Raw genomic sequence first — 22185 nt, forward strand, 5'->3', positions numbered from 1 at the left:
GATGGCTCCATCTTCAGTACCTGTAGATAACTGTACTACAATCTATTGAAATAATATTTTGTAAGTTGTACTGACTCCACACACCCCGTCTCAACTTCAGCCTTTTTGTTTTATTGTTCTGTTTTATGAAACCGTACAAAAAAATCCAGAAAAAACTTATTTAAGGTACACAGTTGGACCTTAAAACCACTGCACTCTCAGAAAACAAGGTATAAAAGTGTCACTCTTGTCACTGCAGTGGTTCCCTCAAGGGAACATCTCAGTACCTTTAGTCAGGGAACCTAACTGTTCCATAATCTGTTGAAATTATATTTTCTAAGTTGTGTTGACTCCACATCCCCCGTCTCGTCTCCAGGCTTTTATTTTATTGTTCTGTTTTAAAACATTCGGTTATGAAAAGATACAAATATGTACTAAAAACGTATTTAAGGCACACAATTGGACCCTAAAACCACTGCTGTACCTTTGAGGGAACATTTACACTGTTTGTACCTTGATAAACAAAAAATGTACCTGCACAGAACCTTTATTTCTAACAGTTTGCTGTACCTGAGGCACATTTATACTATTTGCACCTCGATGAATAAAACATGTATCAGCACAGTGCCTGTCTTTCTGACAAGATGGCTCTTCAAGGGATTTATGGTAAAGAATGAACACTAGTGGAACCCTTTGCATGATTGAAGCGTTCTTTGCATCATGAAGGGGTTCTTAAGAATGTGCTGTAGAGTTTTATATAGAACCTTTTTGCAATACAAACTGTTACAGTGTCAAGCTTGTTATAATAGAGGAACCCTTTTGGGTGCTATATAGAACCCTTTTCAAAAAGGTCATAAAACCATCTACAGCACATTCTCCATCAATCTGAAGAACCCATTCATGATGCAAAGAACCCTTTAATCATGCAAAGGGTACTCTGAGTGTTCATGGTTCTACAGACCCATTTTCTTTACTAAAGAACCTCTGAAGAACCATCTTTTTTAAGAGCGTAGAGGGCCTCATAAACTGTTCTGATTGACCCAAAGCAAGAACATCTAACAGTAACGTATTTGATTATTTTCATTATGCATAATTTTCATACTTTTTTCCACAAACAAATTATTTTTTTTACTGTTGTTCCATCAAAATCAAAATCAGGTCCCTAAGACTGAACTTACGATCATCAAAGTGAGACTCATGCAGTTGTTTGTCTGATTTGACTGATCTGACCAGACCAGAGGAAACAGGTGTAGTCATTAAGGGGTGAAGTGAGATGTGTGTGTGTGTGTTTGTGGTCATTAAGGGGTTAAGCGAGATGTGTATGTGTGTGTGTGTGCGCGTGTGTTTGTGGTCATTAAGGGGTTAAATGAGATATGAGTGTGTGTGTGTGTATGTGTGTTGTCATTAAGCGGTTAAGCGAGGTGTGTGTGTTGTTTGTGTGAGGCGGATTAGTTCACTGTGTGCTGAGCTGTGTGTTCGTTAGAGAGCTGAGCTGAGTGTCCGTTAGAAAGCAGAGTCCAGTGTGTCTGTGCTGTTCAGCGCCTCCTCCAGCTGCTCTCTGGGGTCACGCGCTAATTGAGGAGCCGCAGTGAGGGATGAGAGGAGCTGGACATCGTGTGTCTGTACCGAGAGGAGAGGAGCATGCGGGAAACCCGATGCTGCCACTCGCTCTGTCTGTGAGATTAGAGGGTTTAGGCACGGAAAAGGTCTCATTAACGGTGCCTCACCGGACAGCACAGGGAAGGACAGGAGTGCCCAACCACTATCACTGACTCAGCCATGATTACAGTGGGCTGCTGTAAATTTCACTGTAAACTTAGATCACTCTGTAAAAAAATGGTAAAAGTTACAGTAATTTTACAGGAAACTACTGTATATTTACGGTAAATAATCAGAGCATATACACACTCTTAAAAAAGGATGGTTCTTTAAGTGTTCTTTAGTAAAGACAATGGTTTTATATAGAACTGTGAACACTCAAGGAACCACCTGAATGCTTAGAGGGTTCTTAGCATGGTTCTTCTGTTTGATGGAGAGTGTGTTGTATATGGTTCTATACAGAACCTTTTTGAAAAGGGTTCCATGTAGCACCAAAAAGAGTACTTCTATTCTATACGAGCTTGACATCATAACAATAGAAGAACACTTTTTGGTGTTATGTAGAACCATTTTCAAAAAGGTTCTATATGGAACCATATACAACACACTCTCCATCCAACCATGCTAAGAACCCTTTAAGTGTGCAAATGGTGCTTTGAGTGTTCATGGTCCTATATAGAACCATTGTCTTTACTAAATAATCCTTGAAGAACCATATATTTTTAGGTGTATTGTAAAATATTTACAGTAATAACCTGTGAACTTACTGTAAATGTACAGTACTTTCCTGGCAACTCTGCTGCCTGAATTACTGTAAAATGCATTGTCTGATATATTACTGTGAACCAATGCACCACTCTATACGCCCAGTCTTTTACAGTATGATACTATAAAATAGCAAACCAGTATTTTAATGTAAAATACTATATTTTTACAGTGTAAAATTACTTAACAGGTTCAAGCTTATATAACTTTATGAGTTATAGTTACTTTGTAATTTTGAGTGATCCACACTTCTGCAGCAAATAAGGTTAACTCAGACAGCCCAGTCATTTTAAATGGTTTCCAGAGAGCTGGTGGTTCTCTACTTTTTCAAGTTCTGCTTACTCTTGAATTAGTCTGGCTTTCTTGAATCAGTTGCTCCTCCTTGTATAACGTATTGGCATCGATTATAGTTATTCCATTATATTAAATGGACTGTTTTGTACAGTATTGATTACATGGCTAGAGTAGCTTAATGTATATTTGCCATTTAGTTAGTATTCATGGCTCCAGGCTGAGCTGGTAAACCTCAACATAAAACTCCATTGTGATGAGAATAACAGAAACAATATAATGTATTCAAACTTCACATTTAACATGAGAGCATGCTCTGACAAAAATTAACACTATTTTTTGTCATATTTTATACATTATTTTTATAAATTACAAAAATAAAAGTTAATTTATAAAAAACAAAACTACTAAAAATGCTGGGAAGCATTTTGGGCAAAACACTTCTCAGAATTGTGGACTTAATCAAGTTAACTGATCTGAACTAGATTTACCTCCGTAACTGAGGACTACACACAAAATAGCTAATTTGTATTATCAATTTGAACAAATATGTAAAGTGAGCCAAAAAATGTTAGTACAATTATGTTTTACAGTGTTCAGAAAGCAGACTGAGAAACTCTGATTTGAATAAGCTTTTAATCACTACAGTACAGTGTTCTTAACATGTGCAACTGCTACTCTTAATCCTTACATAACAGAGACAATACTACACTACACTGCAGCACACTGAAATATACACTAAGAGGTTTGCATTATTAAAATATCCATTATTCAAAATTAAGCAACTGAAATACTTTCAACTAAAAAGTATATTAGGTGATACCCTGTCCTTCCAGTTATTACAGTACTGTGCAAAAGCTTTGAGAAAATTATCATTAAGAAGCTCTTTACTTGGGCGGTATGCATTTATTTGCTCTGTAAATTAGTAATATCAGAATAAATATAAATAACATTAATCTAAAAAGTACTGACTGTATGTATTTCCCAAGCTCTCCTCACAACAGACCAGTATTATTTGTAGCCACCATCCAATAAACCTTTATTAAATTAAATCAGATGTGCTGCTGATGGAATTTAACACATCTGTGTAATGGAGTGCGTCCAGGACAATCCTGGAACCAAATCATCTAACCAGCTCACAAAACTACTACTTTTTTACAAACAAAAAAATCCAATTTATTTGAAATGACCAGCAAAAACACATTATTATAATAATGTTAACTATTTAAGACTCCTCCACATTACTGTAAATCACAAAGAGTAAAAATACACAAACTGAAAATACTTTGAAATGACAATCAAAATAACATTAAAATGGTAGTTCAGAAACCCTTTCATACACTACAGCACAGTATCAGAACCATTTCCTCCTTGTAGAGGAATATCAAGTTTTTTTAATGGTTTAGTTTGAAAGTTCTGACACACTGATGAGGAAATGTCAGACTCTGTAATTACAATCATCTAAAACAGTAAATAAAACTGGACCCATCTGAGTTTAAGCAGCCATTTAACAAGCACAGCTCAGAGAAACAAATAATCACAGCAAACACTGAAAATCGCTGACAATATTGGCACCCTACAAAGAGCTAAGCAGCTAGAAAACAATACCAAAAATCATAATGACCCCTTGACTTGTGGAAAGTGCAGTGCAAGACCTCAGTGAGCTGCAGAACTCAAAAGGGAATTCAGCATTTTCAAATTTTCTGCATAATTTAATGGTTAAGATGTAAACAAAGTCATTCAGAGTGGTTTGATGTGATCTGTTTCTAGAGCAACCTGCTGAGTCAGAATTGTTCACCTTGGTGGTGATAGGAACCAGACGTCTCAAGAGTTTAATGTTTAAAAGCTCCCTCAGTGAGGTTATTATAAGAAATAATAACCAAAGTTATTATAAGAAATAACTGCCTGATGCTTGAGACACTGTTTTTGATAGGTTTAAGAGGCTTTTTACCTAAAACATTTTTATCCATTCATGGCGATGGCAGACAGGCACACGCAGGGCAAAACAGTTGCCAAAGAAAACATATTTTTTCAGATTTGCCACTATTTTACCATCGTCAATATTACATATAAAATACATAAACTCAGAATACACGTGTAGATTCTCTGATTGCTGTGGATAGTAAATAAAATGACTACATTTGTGTTGTAGTCGTTGTGACTCCTGGTTCCTATCACTATCATAAAGAAATCCACATCAGTTAATTTCTCTCCAACTGTCTTTGTTTACATCTCATCAGTATAACTATGCAGCAATGTTAAAGAATCAGTGGAATTTCCCTTTTAAACAAACTAAGAGAACAAAAAGACCTTCAGTAAAAAAGCAACAAAAAAAAATTAAAAAAAAACAAAAAAACAACGAAAGCCACAAATACTGAACTCTATTTGACGGTTCTAGGATTTTCAATGAAGACTCCATATTTACACAGCAATACAATCCCACACTAGGCTTCATTTGGATAGAACGTTTGCTTCAATGTAATAATGAAACAGCTGACCAGAAGAAGAAGGCACCAAAGAGGAGATTAGAATGGTTTACACTACAGGCCAAAATCATGGATGCAGAGAAGTATAAACATTATTTTACAGGTAAGGCAACCAGCCAACAACATATTTACTGACTTCAGTTAAAATAAAAAGAAAAAATGTTCCAGTGATTTGCAGCGCTGTGCTCTTACTCTATTGTATAATTTGGGAAAAGTCTTCAGGCTATTGGTAATAAAGGTATCGTACATTGAGGTGTTTGTGCTTCTATATAAACTCCTAATGTATCACACCTGATTGAGTTTATCAAGCCTTCAGAAGCATCTGAATGGATCAATCAGGTACATCTATTTAAAGCTCTGCAGGAGAATAAGCAGGAGCTAAACAAATCTGATTAGCAAACATAGTACTGTCCATTATTTCTCAAAAAAAAATTCATGTTTATTTTTACAAAGTTAGTTTTGTTTCCAAACGTTTAGCCTGTTGTCTATTGTAGTGCAAGAAATGTGACCGAACAAAAACCTGTTCATCTCTATGTAAATATACAGCACTGTGCATAAGTCTTAGGCATCTAATGATACGCAAAGCTATTTATCTGGGCAATAAGTGTCTATTTGTTAAAAAACATTAACATTAGAATAAGTACAAATAAATAATGCATTGTGACTTTATATTAACCAGCCAGTATCTCGTTTATCTAATCAATCCTTCATTTAAAGGCCCAAATCATGGAAAAACAACTTATTCTTGCTTTTACAGTAGAGTGTGATGTAGTATGTAAACGTTGTAAAAGTACCAACATCGTTCACTACCCAGTCTACAAAGTCTTTATATGGAAACTAAACTGCAAAAATAGCCTGTTTTGAATATTTTGTGATGTCAAGAAAATCAACACATTTACATAACTGTCTATTCAGCCTTTGGTAGTTTAGCCCTGCCCATACATGCTGAATTTACAGGGACTGTTTAAGCCCAGGCACAATACAGTGAACAAGGCATAATACAGGACAGCCAATCAGAACAGAGATCATTTACATATATCAGTATTAAAGGCACAGTAACAAATTCTAAGGGGCAAAGAGAAGTTGAAGAATATAAAAATGAATTGTGACTGTTTTTTGTTCACTGAACCACACAAACACTATAACTGGACCTCAGGGGAAACATAAAAAGCCAGTAGAATATGTAGAATATAGGTATTTTAAATTAAATCAAGTGATATTTATCCAATTTCATGCAATGGCTGGAGTGCAGCAACAAGTCATGAACCAAATCTGTGTTCTACAAACTAAAATATTAATAATAACTTATTAAAACAATAAGTTTATGTCATATTTACTGTATTTACATTTATTTGTACTTATTCGGATGTTATATAGTGTTTTACAAGCAAAAGGCAAGCCAAGAGCCAAGTTACACAGTTTTAGACCATTTTCTTGGATGCCGAAGACTTGCACACAGTATTGTATGTTTACATACGCAAATTATAAAATGGTAAGGCCACTTTGTTCAAGTGCACAGTGGCAATGGTCATCTGTGACATCTTAACTGTAATCTTCATACAGCCATCACTACTTCACATTTCATTCCTTCACTGACCTCTAGAGAGAGTATGTGCGAGTATGTGCTGTGTGAGTGCAAGCGGTTACATCTGTACACATTCCTGGAGAGTGTCCAGCCATCGGGGAGAGGAAAAGCACACCTGTGGTGTGTGTGTGTGCCAGGCGCTAGAGTGGGAGCTCGAGTGGGCGCTACCAGTGGGCACTCAGGGGGTAGCGGAGCTGAAGCCAGAGCAGGCACGGAGAGAGGGAGGGGGGCGAGAGAGGTCCGCAGCACTACACCTCACTTCAAACATACGGAGAACACCTTAATCACCGCATCCCTGGATTAAAACAAACACAAATCAGTAAACAAGCAGCCTCGGCCAAAAGCAGAAGTGTGAAAAGTCTGTTTTGGCCACTCGAACAGAGCCATGAGCGAATGGAGCCTCTGACCTGGGGCCCATCTGAATCTGAAGCAGCAGAAGCATTTTAAACATGCTGTTTATCACAACACGCTACAGTACAGTTTTAAAACTGTACTGCAATGCTGCGAACTTCAGTGAGCAAACTGACATGCTGCAAAAATACGGAATTACACAGAAACAGAAATACAGAATCTCATACACAGTACTGTGCAAAAGTGTGTAAAACAGTAAATTTGATGTTGCCAGCAAAATACTACATAATCAATAGAAAACAAACAAAAATTCTGTAAAATGTATCTAATCTAATATCTTTTAAAAAATATAACACCTGATTTAATTTAATGAAGGATTTGCACACATCAAATCACAATATACTTTATTTATTTACTTGTATTTCTTCTAATGCTAGGGTTCTCTGAACAAATAAACTAACTAAACTGTCTAACTAACTGGCGTTACTTATGATTCTCTCAGATGCTTAAAACCTTTGCACAGTACTATATTATTATTACTGATTATTTACTCCCTAATGTTTTTTTTTTAATACATTTAAAATTAATATTTTTGGAGGAATAATTTATAACAATGACACACTTGTATAGAGCATTTTCATTTATTTTTTAAAATAATTTCCATTTATTTTTGTGAGTTTAAAAATGGCACAGTATCTTTAAAAGAACTCACCTTGCAAATGGGATATACGATAAGCCATACCTATAAAGGAAAAAACTAAAAAGTTACATTCAGCCAAACACAATGTTAAACATAATATTAATTCTATATTAATATTATGAATATATTACATAGAGTTGTATGTAAATTATGGACACACCTGGTCAAATTAAATGTTTTTGTTGATTTTCTAAGTGAAATACCATAGAAATACCATCCTCTACAGGGGGCAAACTGAAATACGGCATTTTCTGTAAATTTTCGTGCAAGATTTCTATTTATTGAATTTAACATATAGAAATAAAAATTATATGTATATATAAAAGGTGCCATAATGTTTGCACAGGCCATATTTTAGTTTCTATTCTTTTTTGAATTTGTAAAGCTTAGCATATAACGTCATTTGATCAGGGGCACTTTTGCATACAACTGTATACTGTAAATTAATGATAATGACGGGTCTTTTACATGTGTGTATATATAAATATGTCTGGATAAATCTTACATTTAGAGGAGAAGGGAAAAAAACATTAAAGCATCTTAACTTTGAATGGGAAACATTTTGTTAAGTAATTTTGAGGCATTTCTATTGTTCTGTTCATCATGACATGCTAATACAATATAAAAAACAGTATTTTCAAATAATGTTAAAAAAATTTTTTTTATGATATATCATAGATTATAGTATTATTATATAGATTATATTATCAGTTATGATATATATTTGCAAAAAATAAGAGCACAGACTGCCTAAATATAAGGCATTAGAATATTTTACTACTGTATAGCAGATCACACCCTCAGATCTGGACTTTTTGCAGTGCTGTTCAAAAAACTCTGGCAGCAGGTTGTTCGGTTCTACAGCTCCCAAACTCTGAACCTCTCTGCCTCGGTGTCTTCATGACTACTCTACCCTCTCATCCCTTAAAGCTCAACTTAAAACCTTCTTTACTTTAAAAGGACCTACTTTACTACTTTACCAAGATCCTTTATCTTGTAAAGCATCCTTGGGTTTGTGAAAGAAACTACATAAATAAGAGATAATAATTAATATGACGCTTAATTACTTTTTAAGTATCATTTGTTATGTATGACTAAAAATCTAAAATGGCTCGGCCAGAAAGAAAATGTAAATTCTTTTTGTGAAGTACGTAAGCAAGTACTTAATCAATTAATTAAGTTCTTAAAAATAAACACATAATGTAGCCCTGCTTTCATACAGAGAGCTGCAGAAGAGATCAAAGGCTACAGCATTAGCCAACATTAGACGAAGAGCTGCAGCTTTGACCCCCACATAAATGAACCTGGCAGCAAGCTAGAGAAATAATTGGCTTTTTTAAAATCAGCATTTCATCTCCCTGACTGCTGACAGCAGAGAGGACGCTGGTGTCTGAGCTGCATGTGCAGGTCAACAGTCAGGAAAATACAACACATTTGCGCTAAACATTTTTATTGACTCAACAGGTGTGAGTCGGTGGTCACTTACCAAGTAAAAGCCAGAAACTGGAGAACGCAAAAGACCAGGGCAAGACCTTTGTTTTTCCACTGAGGGAGAATCAAAATGCAGCACAATATTAATATACTTCACAATACAAATGTGTAATTAAACACACGATAAGTAGGGCCGTCATTACTGATTATAGTAGTTATTGATTAATCTACTGATTATTTTGTTGATTAATCAAGTTTTTTTTAAAAAGATCATACAGTAAAAAATGGACTTTGCTGAATAATAGTCTTTCAGAGACTCCAAAATACTTTACTGGGAAAAGATAAACAAGGAAGCATTTAAAAAGACTTTAAATAATAAAAGCAGAATATGGCCAAAAATTCATATACAAATGCTAAGTGCACTAAGCTCTGTAAGAGAAACCAGGAGGAGAATGTAAACTAAGCATTATCATCACCTTCAACCAAACTGTAATTTATTGATTTCCCATCTACTACCATGGTAAATTTTCTAGGAATGCTTTGTTAAAGTGGAATTCCACCGATATTGCAAAATTACTTAATCATTCAATGGTTTAGATGTAAACAAAATCATTCGGAGTGGTTCGGTGTGAAATGTGCCTTTTTAGAGAAATGTACAGAGTCAGAACCGCATTCTCAACAGAGATCAATGTGCGCAACCTAATGTGCTTTTGTTGTTACTAGCATGATGTGTGCATGGTGGCTAACGACGACTCATTTATTTCACTCACATTCGTTTCTTACTTTGATTCCAGTTTCTGTGGTGGAAAATACAACAGAGGGAACAGCAGTTTTATTAAGCAGTCGGCCTTTTAAGAAATCCACTGTGCATTTTTCCACTGGTCCTGAGTTGGTAAAGTGGTTGCTACAAACCTCAAATTTGTAGAGTTGTTTGACTTCGGTATTTGTGTGTAGCTTCAAAACAACGTCATTTTTTTCATCCTGGTACAGCAGTTCACCACCACTGTGAACAATTAACCAGTAAGGTGCAACTGTGATCTATCGCAGCTCCACTGATAAATCCTCACGCTCAAAAGGCATGCAGGGCAGAGATGCACATGCATAACGACGACTGGTTCTGATGACTGGAACAATTTTTTTTTTTACATTTCTCCAAAAAAGCGCATTTCACACCGAACCACTCTGAATGATTTTGTTTACATCTCAACCATTGAATGATTCAGTAATTTCGCAAAATCGGTGGAGTTCCCCTTTAAGGGAATTTTGGCCCAATGCAGTATTTTTCATGTAAAGTTATGCAAAATTTAAACACCCTGGTCAAAACACATGTTCTGTTGATTTTGTAAGTGAAACTAAGTTAACACATCCTCTACACAGAACACACTTAAATATAGCTTTTTTTGCAAATTTTTGTGCACGTTTTCTATTCATCTGCTGAGTTTAACGTACTGAAAAAATTAAACACAGTGTAAAACTATACTATACTATAACTTTTGCATATTTTATGTTTTTTTCCCAATATGTTAAATTCAGCAAGTAAACGGTAATTGTGCATTAAAATGTGCAGAAGTGTGTTCTCTCTGGAGGGTGTTTTAACTGATTTTCAACAAAAAATTAACAAAATGTAATTTAAACATGGGCATACAAACTTTTGCATACAAATATAAATATCTACCAATGCTAATACATAAACATTTATAAAATTCTATACACAGAAATTGGGACTACATCTATGTAAATTATCACTGTGAAGAAATGTAAGATTTATTTATAAAAGGTTACAAATGCAATAAATGAATAAATGCAGATATTTTAGCGCAGCAGTTCAGCTGTATAATAAATACAACACCAAATATGTGTTTGACATATCAGTCAAATCTAAACATGTGTCCAATGTTGATACTTGTTTTTTCAAGTAAATATCTGCAGATACTGATATGGTCCCAATTTCATTGTGCATCCCTAAAATTCCAAAGTACAATTTTTGTATTAACTACGCAATAAAGTTCCGTTAGTAACTGTAAACACCCAAATAACGCTGCACAATAATTGAGATACATGGGAAAACATATGACTGATAACAGCAGGGTGCTTACCCAAAATGCAGCGCATAGTGTCAACACAAGGCATGTCTGCAAACAGACCACCCAATAATCATATTTCAGATTATCAAAGGGGAAAAACAGTGATCAAACATTTTGTAGTATTTTGTATTTTGTTGTATCTCCAAGTTGCTAAAAAAACCTTTTCAACGTTGAATGGAAGTTTTCCAAGTCATTCTGGAGCATTTTTATTGCTCCATTCATCATGAAATGTTAATGGTAATGGACAGCTGGCATTTTCATATTAAATCAATTAATAAACACAACAAAAATGGAGATACAAGGTTTTGTTACAACAGCGATGATGTTCATATCGACAATGCATGTGTATTTGTGTGTGTATGTGTGTGTGTGTGCTCTCACTATCATGATGGCTGTGGCCAGCGCTCTGGTCTTGTCACACATCCTCTTCACTTGCTTTAAGGGCCCCATCAAGAACATTGTGCTAGAACAGGATACAAATCTGATGATTTCTACACACGACGGTAAGTCTAATGTCAAAACACGTGGCCCATTGTTGCACCCAACCCTGACGACACACCCTATTCTGGGCCAATACTTAACACCAGAGCATTGATAAAGTCAAACTCACCTTAAAAGAGAGGCAACATTGCCAAAAGTGTAGAAAACCGCAAACAGTATGAGGCCATTTCTAGGAACCCATAGTAAACACGTTCCCTAAAGGAAATGAACAAGGAGAAAGTCCATAAAGAATAAAGTACATACGGTTCTATACAGAAGTTTGAACACCCCTGGTAAAATGATGTTTTGTTGATTTTCGAAGTGAAAATACATTACATATCCTCTACACAGAACAAACCTAAATGGTGTTTTTTGGCAAATTGTAGTGCACAATATCTATTTATTTGCTGTGTTTAACATATTGGAAACATAAAATATAACGTATATCTCTTGCTCTCTCTGTTTCACCACCTTACATTACTGGCGTAAATGCTGACCAGGCAATATTGACAAAGCAATAACCAGACAATGGACAATACCTACAATATTACTAGTAGTAATAAATAAACAACAGGTTTAACTGTGCACTTACACAGACACATATACAAATGTACACACCAAAAACAAATAAATGAATTCACTATTCTCACTGTAGTATGGATGGGTGATATGGTAAAAATATAACAGCTTGACACATCAAGTCATTTTCTTTACATACGTCACAATATTTCGTTTTGCTGAGATTTGATAAGTTGAATCAGATGCCAAAAAGATGCAGTAGTGCTATATTTAAAAACTACAATCAAAAACTGTAAATACAACTTTTATTCAACATTTCATAACTGCGCTGCACTAAATAATGGTAATTACGCTCCTTTTTAAATTAAACATGCAGTTGTTAAGTACTGACAAAATACACAGTATTTAAAAAAGTATATACCAACATAATGTGATGTAATTTATCACATTAATGATAAATACTGTCATACTGCCCACCCCTACCGTGCAGCAAGTACAGTGCCTACGGTGACATGCTGATGATTGAATATCTATTTTAAATGGAGATGAACATTGTTTATTATAATTCAGCCTGTGTTGAATCTGTGGTGCCCAGTGGGGTAGCAGATCGACCATCCTGGTGCAACAAAGACATGTTAAAGTGGAATTTTTCAAAATCGCTATACAATTAAATATTAAGATGAAAAACAAGTCATTCAGACTGTCCTGTTCTAGAGAAACTTACCGAGTCAGATTTGTTTACATTGCATATAGGAACCAGATCTCCGAAGCATTTAATGAAAACATGAAATGGTTACGAATACACTGCCTAATGCCTGAGACATTGTTTTACAATAGCTTTGAGAAAGGATTTTGTCTTAAAATGTATCTTTACAGTGAAAAGGCACACGCAGGATGTTGTGGGTCAAAATAATCCTCCCAAAAAAAGGTACTTCTTAAAATATCCCATTATTTTCATTAGTTGTTTTGGATGGCAAATAAAATGGTGGAAGACATAACGACCCCTGGTTCCTATTAACCCCACTGTAAAGAAATATAAATCTGTAAGTTTCTCTACAAATTAACATTTCACATCAAAACACTTTGAGTGGCTTTGTTTTGATCTTGACCATTAAATTATATAGATATATTTGAAAAACGGATGGATTTCCTCTTTAAATCTCTCTCTCTCTCTTTCTTACCAGTACTGAACAGATGACTCCCAGCGCAAAGCAGGCGATGAAGGCTTTGAGGCGAGTTCCCCAGCCCAGCGTGGTGGCTTCACTCGCCGCCTGGAAAGCAGCAACAGCGGCTGGGCGTTATAACGACGGTCTAACATGCTTACAAATGCTTCACAGACAACAAGAGACCTCGCCTTCGTCGCTCACCACTTCCGGAACAGTGTAAAAACGTTCCGCTCGGGTTTTAATCACTGTGCCAGCTTTCTGTCGGTTTTAGCGCTGTTAGCATGTTTGCTAAAAGTCTGAGATAAACTTAATTCGCCCTTTTCGTTCGCGCGCTCACTTAACGTTACCTGCAACACGTTGAGGTCGTCGTTGCCGTCCTGGCCGCTGAGAACCTTCTTTAATTTGTCCATGAGCGCTGGGCGAGCAGGGAAAAGAGGAATTTAAAGTTAAAGACAACAAAAACAGCTTTTTAGATTCGCCCAAACTCCGTCAGTATTGATCCGCTCTTTTTCCTGTTTCAATGTACAACAGGTGAATGTGATAACTTCCGCCCGTAGCTACAGCAACGACTTGGCAACGTCACGACGTAGAGGAGAGAAGGGCAGAACCTGACACGCTCTGTTTTTTACCGAATATTTAAAAAGTATTTAGGCAAGATTAATAAGATCTTTACAGAAGCAACCTACACATCATTACGGAGCCCATAGTGTGGCATGGTGATTATTTTTTAATAAAACGTGGCTTATATGGAGGCTATGTGTTAAGTTTCTCATAACTCGTGGCCTCAGTATATTACTCTGTGGCCAAGCTCCGTATAGGGGCTCCGTAAATGTCTGCTACAAAGGGAGCTAGTTGTAACAGTCGCTTTAACAGTCTAGTAAATCAAAGAAAAACTAATAATTCAACACAATTCTGTGTTGTTTGAATAATATAAGCTTTCACACATAAAAATGCATGCATCAAAATAAATAGTGAAAGCAAATATTTGACTACAAAGTAGCTAAATATCAGCACAGTAAAATTAAAATAGATTTTATACACATGGCATTTTCAGAGGACACCCTCATGGCCTTCTAGGCCTTCAGAGAAGGCATAACTGTTTCTATGAACTAAAAAAAAACGTTTGTAATTTTTAGATCACTTTATTCAATAGAATCATGCTTGTATTTAACCTCTGTACGTAATACAGTACTGCTCTTGTTTTATTGGTAACTTTTGGGTGGAAACAAAATGGTTAAATTCTTGAAAAGCCCAGCAGAAAATTGGCCAATCATTTTTTTTGTCCATGGTATCTAGGAGGATATAGCTTAGTGAGCTCTCCTATTGATTAGGGCTCCAAGAGCTGAACTAAAGGCCTAACAAATCAACCATCAGCATAATTACAAAGCATCATTTCATTTTCAATAGACGGAACCAATGACATGCAAAAAAGGTCACTCTAGGCTTTCTGGAAGTCCTAAAAATGTGATTGACCGTGAACATGAGCAGCAGCCTAATCAATGGCTTGTTAGAAAACAGTGGCACTAGCCCAAGACCAAGCCTCTCTAGAGTCATAGTGAAACTGATACAAGATAAAATATATGCTAGTCTGTCTGTAACAAGCTTCAAGTAAAACATAGAATGTCTTTTAGAAGCTTCAAATGTCTGTGTTTAATCTAGAACTGCCAAAATGTTCATGTGAATTGCTGTTGGCTTGTGCTAGCTAGTAATAACGAACTACTAGAATCCCATAGGGAGGCTAGCAGAAATTAGCATTATTGCATTGATGGATTTTTCCTCAAATTTTGGCAGAGTTTTTACATTTATGGCCTGAACTGAAGTCCTAGCTCTCATAGTTGGTTGGTATAGTGTAGTGGGTAACGCCTCTGCCTTCTACATTGCAGAGTGGGGTTCAATCCCCGCCTGGATAAGCACCCTACACTATACCAATAAGAGTCCTTGGGCAAGACTCCTAACACTACCTTCGTCTACCTGTGTAAAAATGATCAAATTGTAAGTCGCTCTGGATAAGAGCGTCTGCCAAATGCTGTAAATGTAAATAGTCATGGTTCTCCAGTGCATTTTTTGCATTAAAAGTTTCCAAACATATAACTGCTTCGAATTTAAATGGATGACATGGACTTCTCTCATTGTTTATTGAAGTAAATGAGTTGTAACACTGCCTAAAACAAACCCTACAGTGTAGAGGCTGTACTTTAGCCTGGCTAGTGAAATAAGCTAATGCGGCTTTAATTTTATGACATTTTCTAAAAAAAAAATTCTTCAGAAACGCCTGGCCTAGGCCATGACTTGGCAGAACAAAAATTACACCCTTGTGTTTTTAAAAATATGTTTTAAAATGATGTTTTGAGATGGGTTGGTCACAGTTACATTACTTAGTTAGCTTCTTCCAGAAACTCTTTGTCCATGAACTATTGGATAAGTAGATTTTATGCATACAGCTTTACAACATACAAAATAGAAAATCTGGTTTCTAAACCAGAAAAGATTATTTAACATGATCTACAGTATTTACATTTTAAAAGAGAGAAGCTGGCTAAAAGAAAAAAAAGGACAAAAACATTATAGCATTCTGTCCACGAATTAGCCAGCATTTTGTATGAGGTTTAGTAACTCTGATCAGCAGTTCACATTCACAACTCTAGGCTGCTGCAATCCAGTATAATCCCATTACTCGCAGCTGCAGGAAGCAGAAAGTTCCAGACATGTACTTGAGGATCTAGAGCTGCTGATCCATGCTTGCCAAGACTAATTAAACTAGAAGGTCTGACAGCAGTACGACAGCTAGTGTGTGAAAGAAGCCACAGGGGGACGAATTCTTTGTTCCTTTGAAAACACAGTTCTCTGTTTCTTCATTCCAGCAATCTCAGATGGGTGAAACATAACTTCATATGTGGCTGTGAAGGGTCAGGGCACTTTGACACGAGTCGATGTCCAGTAAAGAGGTTCTGGCATGGCCACATGCTTGCGACATGTAGGGCAAGTCTGCTTTGTCCACAGCCACTCCTCTATACACTGAAACAGAAACAGAGAAAGCACAATGCATTCAGTACTTTATATAGAGCAGGTAAGAGAAACACACACAGTCTGCAAATAATGTCATTGTAGTTTAACTCAAAACTCAAACAAAAACCATTTTTCCACAATGAACTTTACTTTATTAGTTGATGATTAACTGCTATATAAATAATGGTGATAAGCAATTATGCAATAATTAAGCAATTATGTTTTTTGTTTATTGTACACAACTATTAAAGTATGAGCCTGAAGTGGCTAAATTGGGTGATAAGCAATCTGATAAATAAGGTTCACCCAAGGTGTACACAATTAAAAATAATGGTTCTTGAAGTGTTTCTTAATAAAAAAAATAGTTCTATATAGAACCATGAACACTCAAAGAACCCTTTGCATGATTTAATGGTTCTTTGCATCATGAAAGTGTTCTTCAGATTGATGGAGAGTGTGCGAAAGATGGTTATACAAAACCTTTTAAAAAGAGTCCTATATAGTACCAAAAGGGTTCTTCTACTGTAACAAGATTGACATCGTAACAATAGAAGAACCCATTTTGGTGCTATATAGAACCATCTACAGCACATTCTCCATCAATCTGAAGAACCCTTTTACGATGCAAATAACCCTTTAATCATGCAAAGCGTTCTTTGAGTGTTCATGGTTCGAAATAGAACCATTTTCTTTACTAAAGAACCTATGGAGAACTATCATTTTTAAGTGTGTAGTCAATCATGTTTGAAGTCCACATGTTTAATTTAGAACTGAAATGGTGAGGCTAACATTGCTAACAAACACTGGAACTCAGTAGTCACCAAAATGCCCAAATCTTTTCTCGTAAATACACCCTCAAAACGTCTCTCAACCCGGTCAAACAGCATCCAGCTCTTCATTAAAGTCGCACAGACTTGTCGATGTGCTTTAGGACACAATATTTAGGACTTACTGTGATCCATAAAAATGAATGAAACTGCGCACAGCCACCTTAATGATGAGTTAGATGCAAGTTGAGAGCAGTTTTGGGGATGTGCTTATGGAAAAGATTTGGGTGACTACTGAGATCTAGGGTTTGTTAGCAGTGACAGCATTATAGCTCGAGTTCTGAACTAAAGAAGGAAAACTTCTACTTCAAATGTGTTCAGCTACACCTGGGGTAAGTTACAGCTACAGCTTCAGTCATCGCTGCCCTCTAACGGTGCTACAGCACCGGACAGAATTTCTTCTGTTGTTTATAAATATTGGACCCCTGCCACACTTCTGAAATCAAACCTGTGCTCTTGCTACCAACTCTTATCATTTAGTTACATTTGTTTTGTTATGGCATGATAAGTGAATGGTTCCTAATCCACCTATGGCTGTAGTTGTGTGATGAGAATATGAGAATACAGTTGAAATGTCCAGTGTCCAGCAGTCTCCTACCTCACTGTGGAAGCTGTGTGAACAGTGGAGCTCTCTGATAGATCCTCCTCCTTTGCGCAGGTCATCATGACAGATCAGACACAAACTATCTGCATCGCTCTGCAACACAAAGCACCCCCATCAGAACCTGGGAAGAACCGTCTCTCTGTGTCTCACACAGATATTCACAGTTACACATAGGCATACACTGCCCACATCGCTGACCACAATAAAACACAAACAAAAACTAGTCTAGTCATGACATAAGAACAAAAAGCAACACCAGAGCCACAGTCTGCTTTCATGATTCAGTCTGACCACAGTGACCACAGCACAGATGAATTTAGGAATTCTAACCCCTTAAACTTTAAGAACCCATTAGCAGGTCCAGATTTCTACTCCTCATTATGAAGCTGCATAGACTACTGTGTAAATGTCAGCGATCACCCTTTATTAATTTAATTTCCAATCAAGTTATAAATTTTTCAGTATCAGAAAAAAGCAGAAAACATATTTAATGAAAATCTACACAGAAGCCTCAACAGCTTTTGCCTTTATTACAGTTTGCATTCTTTTCAGTGAACTTGTTTTCAGTTTTTCAAAGGAATCTGCTGGAAGTTGCATTTTTTGCTTCTCATGATCCAACTCCAATTACAAGACTCAACAGTCCTTAAAACGTCACTCCACATCTCAGATGCCCAGTTCTGGTGTTCTTATTAAAGTTCTTCTTTTTTGTCTGCTTCCTTTTCTCAATAAGGGCTTCCTGACAATACACATCCTTTCAGACCCATAGCGCTGAGTCGTCTTCTCACAGTGGAAGGATGGACAGGAACACTGATCAATAAAGCTCTATCTGTCTATCTATCTATCTATCTATCTGTCTGTCTGTCTGTCTGTCTGTCTTGCACGGTTGTTAGGAGTCTATCTATCTATCTATCGATCCATCCATCTATCCATCCATCCATCCATCTCTCTCTTTCTCTCTCTATCTATCTATCTATCTATCTATCTATCTATCTGTCTATCCATCTATCTGTCTTGCACGGTTGTTAGGAGTCCCATTTTCTCTGTACCTTTCAATCATTTTTGAAACTCCTGTTTATTCACTTATTTTCCTTTGACTTCCTTATGCAAGTGGCTTATTTTATATCTCATCTCTTTAAAAAATGTAATAATTTGTACTTAATGGCTGTTTTGACTGGAAAATTAAATAAATAAAGGGTGGTTTTGCGCAGTACTGTTTACAGGGGCCTAATCTGGTCTTTGGGAAGTATGTTGAGCCTACCAATATTGAGCATGAATTATGACCAAATAGCACAAATGTTTGAAAGTAATTTAGGATAATCATGCAAATCAGGACAGAAAAGGCAGAAATATAAGTCCATTTAACTGCAGATGAGACATTGTGGTTTAGCACTAATGAAAGCTGGTGTAATGAATGCATGTTTCTCAGTCCATTGTTTATCAAAAATGCAGTTTTCTGGGGCTCCCGAGTGGCACAACCATCTGAGCTAGGGGTCACCGGTCTTGTCCACAAAGGGTCGCTGCGGCTGCAGGTTTTGACGCAATTTTCCATTAGATTTAAGCCACTTTGCTTAGCCGAGCGTAACTAGAACTTGATTTGTTAGCAAAAATAGCTACAGTTATGCGTGTAGTCATTTTCCACCAATCACAGTACAGGCCTTGAGCAGGCATGGCTGATATGAACTTAAAAGATGTGCATGAGTTGAGTGCAGCTGGAAACAGAGAAATAACCAAAAAAACAGGCTTTTATTATTTGCAGATAAAAACTATTATGCTTGTTTGTAAATAAATACAGACCATAACTGATGGCCTTACATAGCGGTGCTATAGTGCTTACGGAGTAATTAAGTGTATTTACTGGATAATAAGCCTATTAATAACTGAATGTAATTTAGGGAGTTGACCTCCATAATGAGATTAAAAACTGACTCACTAGTGACATGACGTTGCGGCTCCTGAACCGTGCTTTCCTCTCCAGCGGCTCCAGCCCCTCAGGTATGGTCGGGATGGTGGGTGGTCTCCTCTCATGTACCGGTCTCTCTTCGTCCTCCTCTTCATTGCGGCCGTGCTGTCTCACGTGGGCCGGGGCAGGAGCCATGGTGGCCGCATGCAGACGGGTCAGATAGGCCAAATGGGTCAGCTGCATAGAACTCAGCTGATCCTGAGAGAAATACAAGAGTGACAGTATTCAGTAGATTGTTGGGGGAAACTGCAAGAAGAAGACAGTGATTGGTTTGAGAGCCCATTTGCATATTACAGCCTTCTGCAATGTTAGTACTGCATAGGCCTGTACTGTGAAAACAGTTAGTAAAATAGTGTCTATGGTATCACGTCTAGCGAGAATTACTTTGAAAATCTCAAAAAGAATCCTCAAATTGCAATTATTTTACTTTGGAATCAATGTAATGTTATAAATGATTAAATATCAAATGTCATTTGTAGGTATTAATGTGTCATTTCAATTTTAGTTAATTAATAAATTACTCCCAAAAGACCAAATTTGGTAATTACATCATGATGTTGCCTGTATGAACTCTAATATCTGTGATCAATGAAATACATATAGCTGTATACAAAAGTTTGGGCACCCCTGGTCGAATTACATGTTTTGCTCATTTTTAAGTGAAAACAAATATTACACATATTATTTACACATGTTAATGTACAATCACTATTTATTAGCTCAATTTAAATATAAAAAAAAAACATAAAATGTGGCTTGTGCAAAAGTTCTATTTTTTGTATTTTTCTAATATGTCAGATTGTTCTTCTTCTTCTTCTTATTATTATTATTATTAAATACACAGTATAAAAAGACCTTAGACACAATATATAATACACAGTATATAATACACATAAAAAAGCCATGGTAACCCCCTAGACCTTTACTTTAATTCCTCACTCTCATAACTACATGATTTAAATATTAATTTAATAGTAGTTACTGAAAAATAAGCCTTAATATCAATGACTGAGTAGTAAGCTTAGAGTGTAAGGAGCTCATTTCTAAAAGAGTGTATTTTAAAGCTGCTGCTGACCGGACATGGAAGAGAGGCTCTGCGTTTGGTCAGCGAGTGACTCAGCCTGGGTATATCCAAGCTTCTCTTCCTGTCCGTCTCCTCCTCCTCCTCGTCCTCCTGCTCCTCTGGCTCCTCTGCACTGTCCTGCTCGTCATCTTCAGCAGGCCAGGCTGTGAAAATCTCCTCCTCCTCTTCCTCCTTCTCCATGATGTGTCGGTGTATCCCCAGGTCTGTGGGATGGGGCTTTGAGGTGCTAGAGCTGCTGAGAGAAGAGCAGGCTGGCATAAAACAAGCACGTAACTGAGACTACCTGCTCCTGGCCGTGCCTGGCTGTGCTGACTAAGCCTCTGTAATGAGATCCCTCTGCTTCTCCTCAGCCATCTGTCTGTTTCTGCAGCGTCAAATCAACTGACCGCCTGTGAATCCCTAACTAATCTATTTATTATTGGAGAAGGGAGAGAGAGGTGGGGAAAGGAGAGTGAGTGAGGGGGGAGGGAGAGAAGGCCTTGGAAGTATCTAGCTCAGGTAACATCCAGATGTACCCACCTAAACTTAAATAATATATATATAGAACATTAAACTGTAAAACTGAATAAAAATAAACATAACTAAATATACATACATGAGGCTTCTGTATAGTTTTATGTTAAATGTTTTCTGCTTTTTTCCTGATGCTGAATAACTTGTACTTAAAGGGGAATTCCACCAAGTTTTCAAAATGTGTGTATTGTTAACCCCTTAAAATCCCAGGACATTAGATACTAAAGTTTACTATTCAGTAACTACATGGACTTCAATGCGAACTTGCTGACATATTCTTAGGTTATAGAAGTGTGTAATGACCTTCTCATTTAAGGGGTTGAATCATTAAGATGTAAAAAAAAGCCATTCAGAGAGTTTTTGATCTGAAATGTCAAGTCAGAATTGTTTACAGTGCTGGTGATACAAACCAGATGTCTGAAGAGTTTAATGTCTCTAAAAGCTCCTCACAGAAAGTTATTCCACAAAATGGTTATGAACATATTACATGATACCTGAGACAATGTTTTAGAAAAAATTTAAGATAAGGTTTTAGCCTCAAGTATATATATATATATATATATATATATATATATATATATATATACACACACACACACACACACACACACACACACACACACATATATATATATATATATATATACACATATATAATTTATTTATTTCATGGTGAGGAAACCCAGGCTGTCATTAGGCAAAATAATATTCCCTTATTTTTTAAGATTTACCACTATTTTACCACCATCAACATC

The 22185-nt window shown here is 36.4% G+C and overlaps 2 protein-coding genes across 2 annotated transcripts; both read right to left on the reverse strand.

The window, feature by feature from the left end:
- Positions 1-5869: 5869 nt before the first annotated feature.
- On the reverse strand, positions 5870-13982 carry sft2d2b (SFT2 domain containing 2b). Its single transcript, XM_036569992.1, has 8 exons — positions 13784-13982; positions 13452-13541; positions 11882-11967; positions 11653-11734; positions 11284-11319; positions 9243-9301; positions 7769-7798; positions 5870-7000 (listed from the first exon to the last, which is right to left on the reverse strand). The coding sequence occupies exons 1-8, from the start codon at positions 13844-13846 to the stop codon at positions 6961-6963; spliced, it is 486 nt and encodes a 161-aa protein (XP_036425885.1). The 5' UTR covers positions 13847-13982; the 3' UTR covers positions 5870-6960.
- A 580-nt stretch (positions 13983-14562) lies between these two features.
- On the reverse strand, positions 14563-21536 carry si:ch211-207l14.1 (E3 ubiquitin-protein ligase CIP8). The gene is made up of 4 exons (XM_036569994.1): positions 20909-21536; positions 19804-20031; positions 17868-17966; positions 14563-16451 (listed from the first exon to the last, which is right to left on the reverse strand). The coding sequence occupies exons 1-4, from the start codon at positions 21173-21175 to the stop codon at positions 16344-16346; spliced, it is 702 nt and encodes a 233-aa protein (XP_036425887.1). The 5' UTR covers positions 21176-21536; the 3' UTR covers positions 14563-16343.
- Positions 21537-22185: the final 649 nt, after the last annotated feature.

Source organism: Colossoma macropomum, unplaced genomic scaffold, assembly GCF_904425465.1.
Source record: "Colossoma macropomum unplaced genomic scaffold, Colossoma_macropomum, whole genome shotgun sequence".
NCBI lineage: Eukaryota > Metazoa > Chordata > Actinopteri > Characiformes > Serrasalmidae > Colossoma > Colossoma macropomum.

Bases quoted from the DNA above. Each gene is read 5' to 3' on its own strand.
- sft2d2b (XM_036569992.1), bottom strand. From the start codon at position 13,846: ATGGACAAATTAAAGAAGGTTCTCAGCGGCCAGGACGGCAACGACGAC. The intron at 7,799-9,242 runs GTAAGTGACCAC...TTTCCTTTATAG, and splicing joins CAGTTTCTGGCTTTTACTTG to GTATGGCTTATCGTATATCC. The intron at 7,001-7,768 runs GTGAGTTCTTTT...GTTTTAATCCAG, and splicing joins TCGTATATCCCATTTGCAAG to GGATGCGGTGATTAAGGTGT.
- si:ch211-207l14.1 (XM_036569994.1), bottom strand. From the start codon at position 21,175: ATGCCAGCCTGCTCTTCTCTCAGCAGCTCTAGCACCTCAAAGCCCCAT. The intron at 17,967-19,803 runs GTGAGTCAGTTT...TTTGTGTTGCAG, and splicing joins GCCGCAACGTCATGTCACTA to AGCGATGCAGATAGTTTGTG. The intron at 16,452-17,867 runs GTAGGAGACTGC...TTTCTGTTTCAG, and splicing joins CACACAGCTTCCACAGTGAG to TGTATAGAGGAGTGGCTGTG.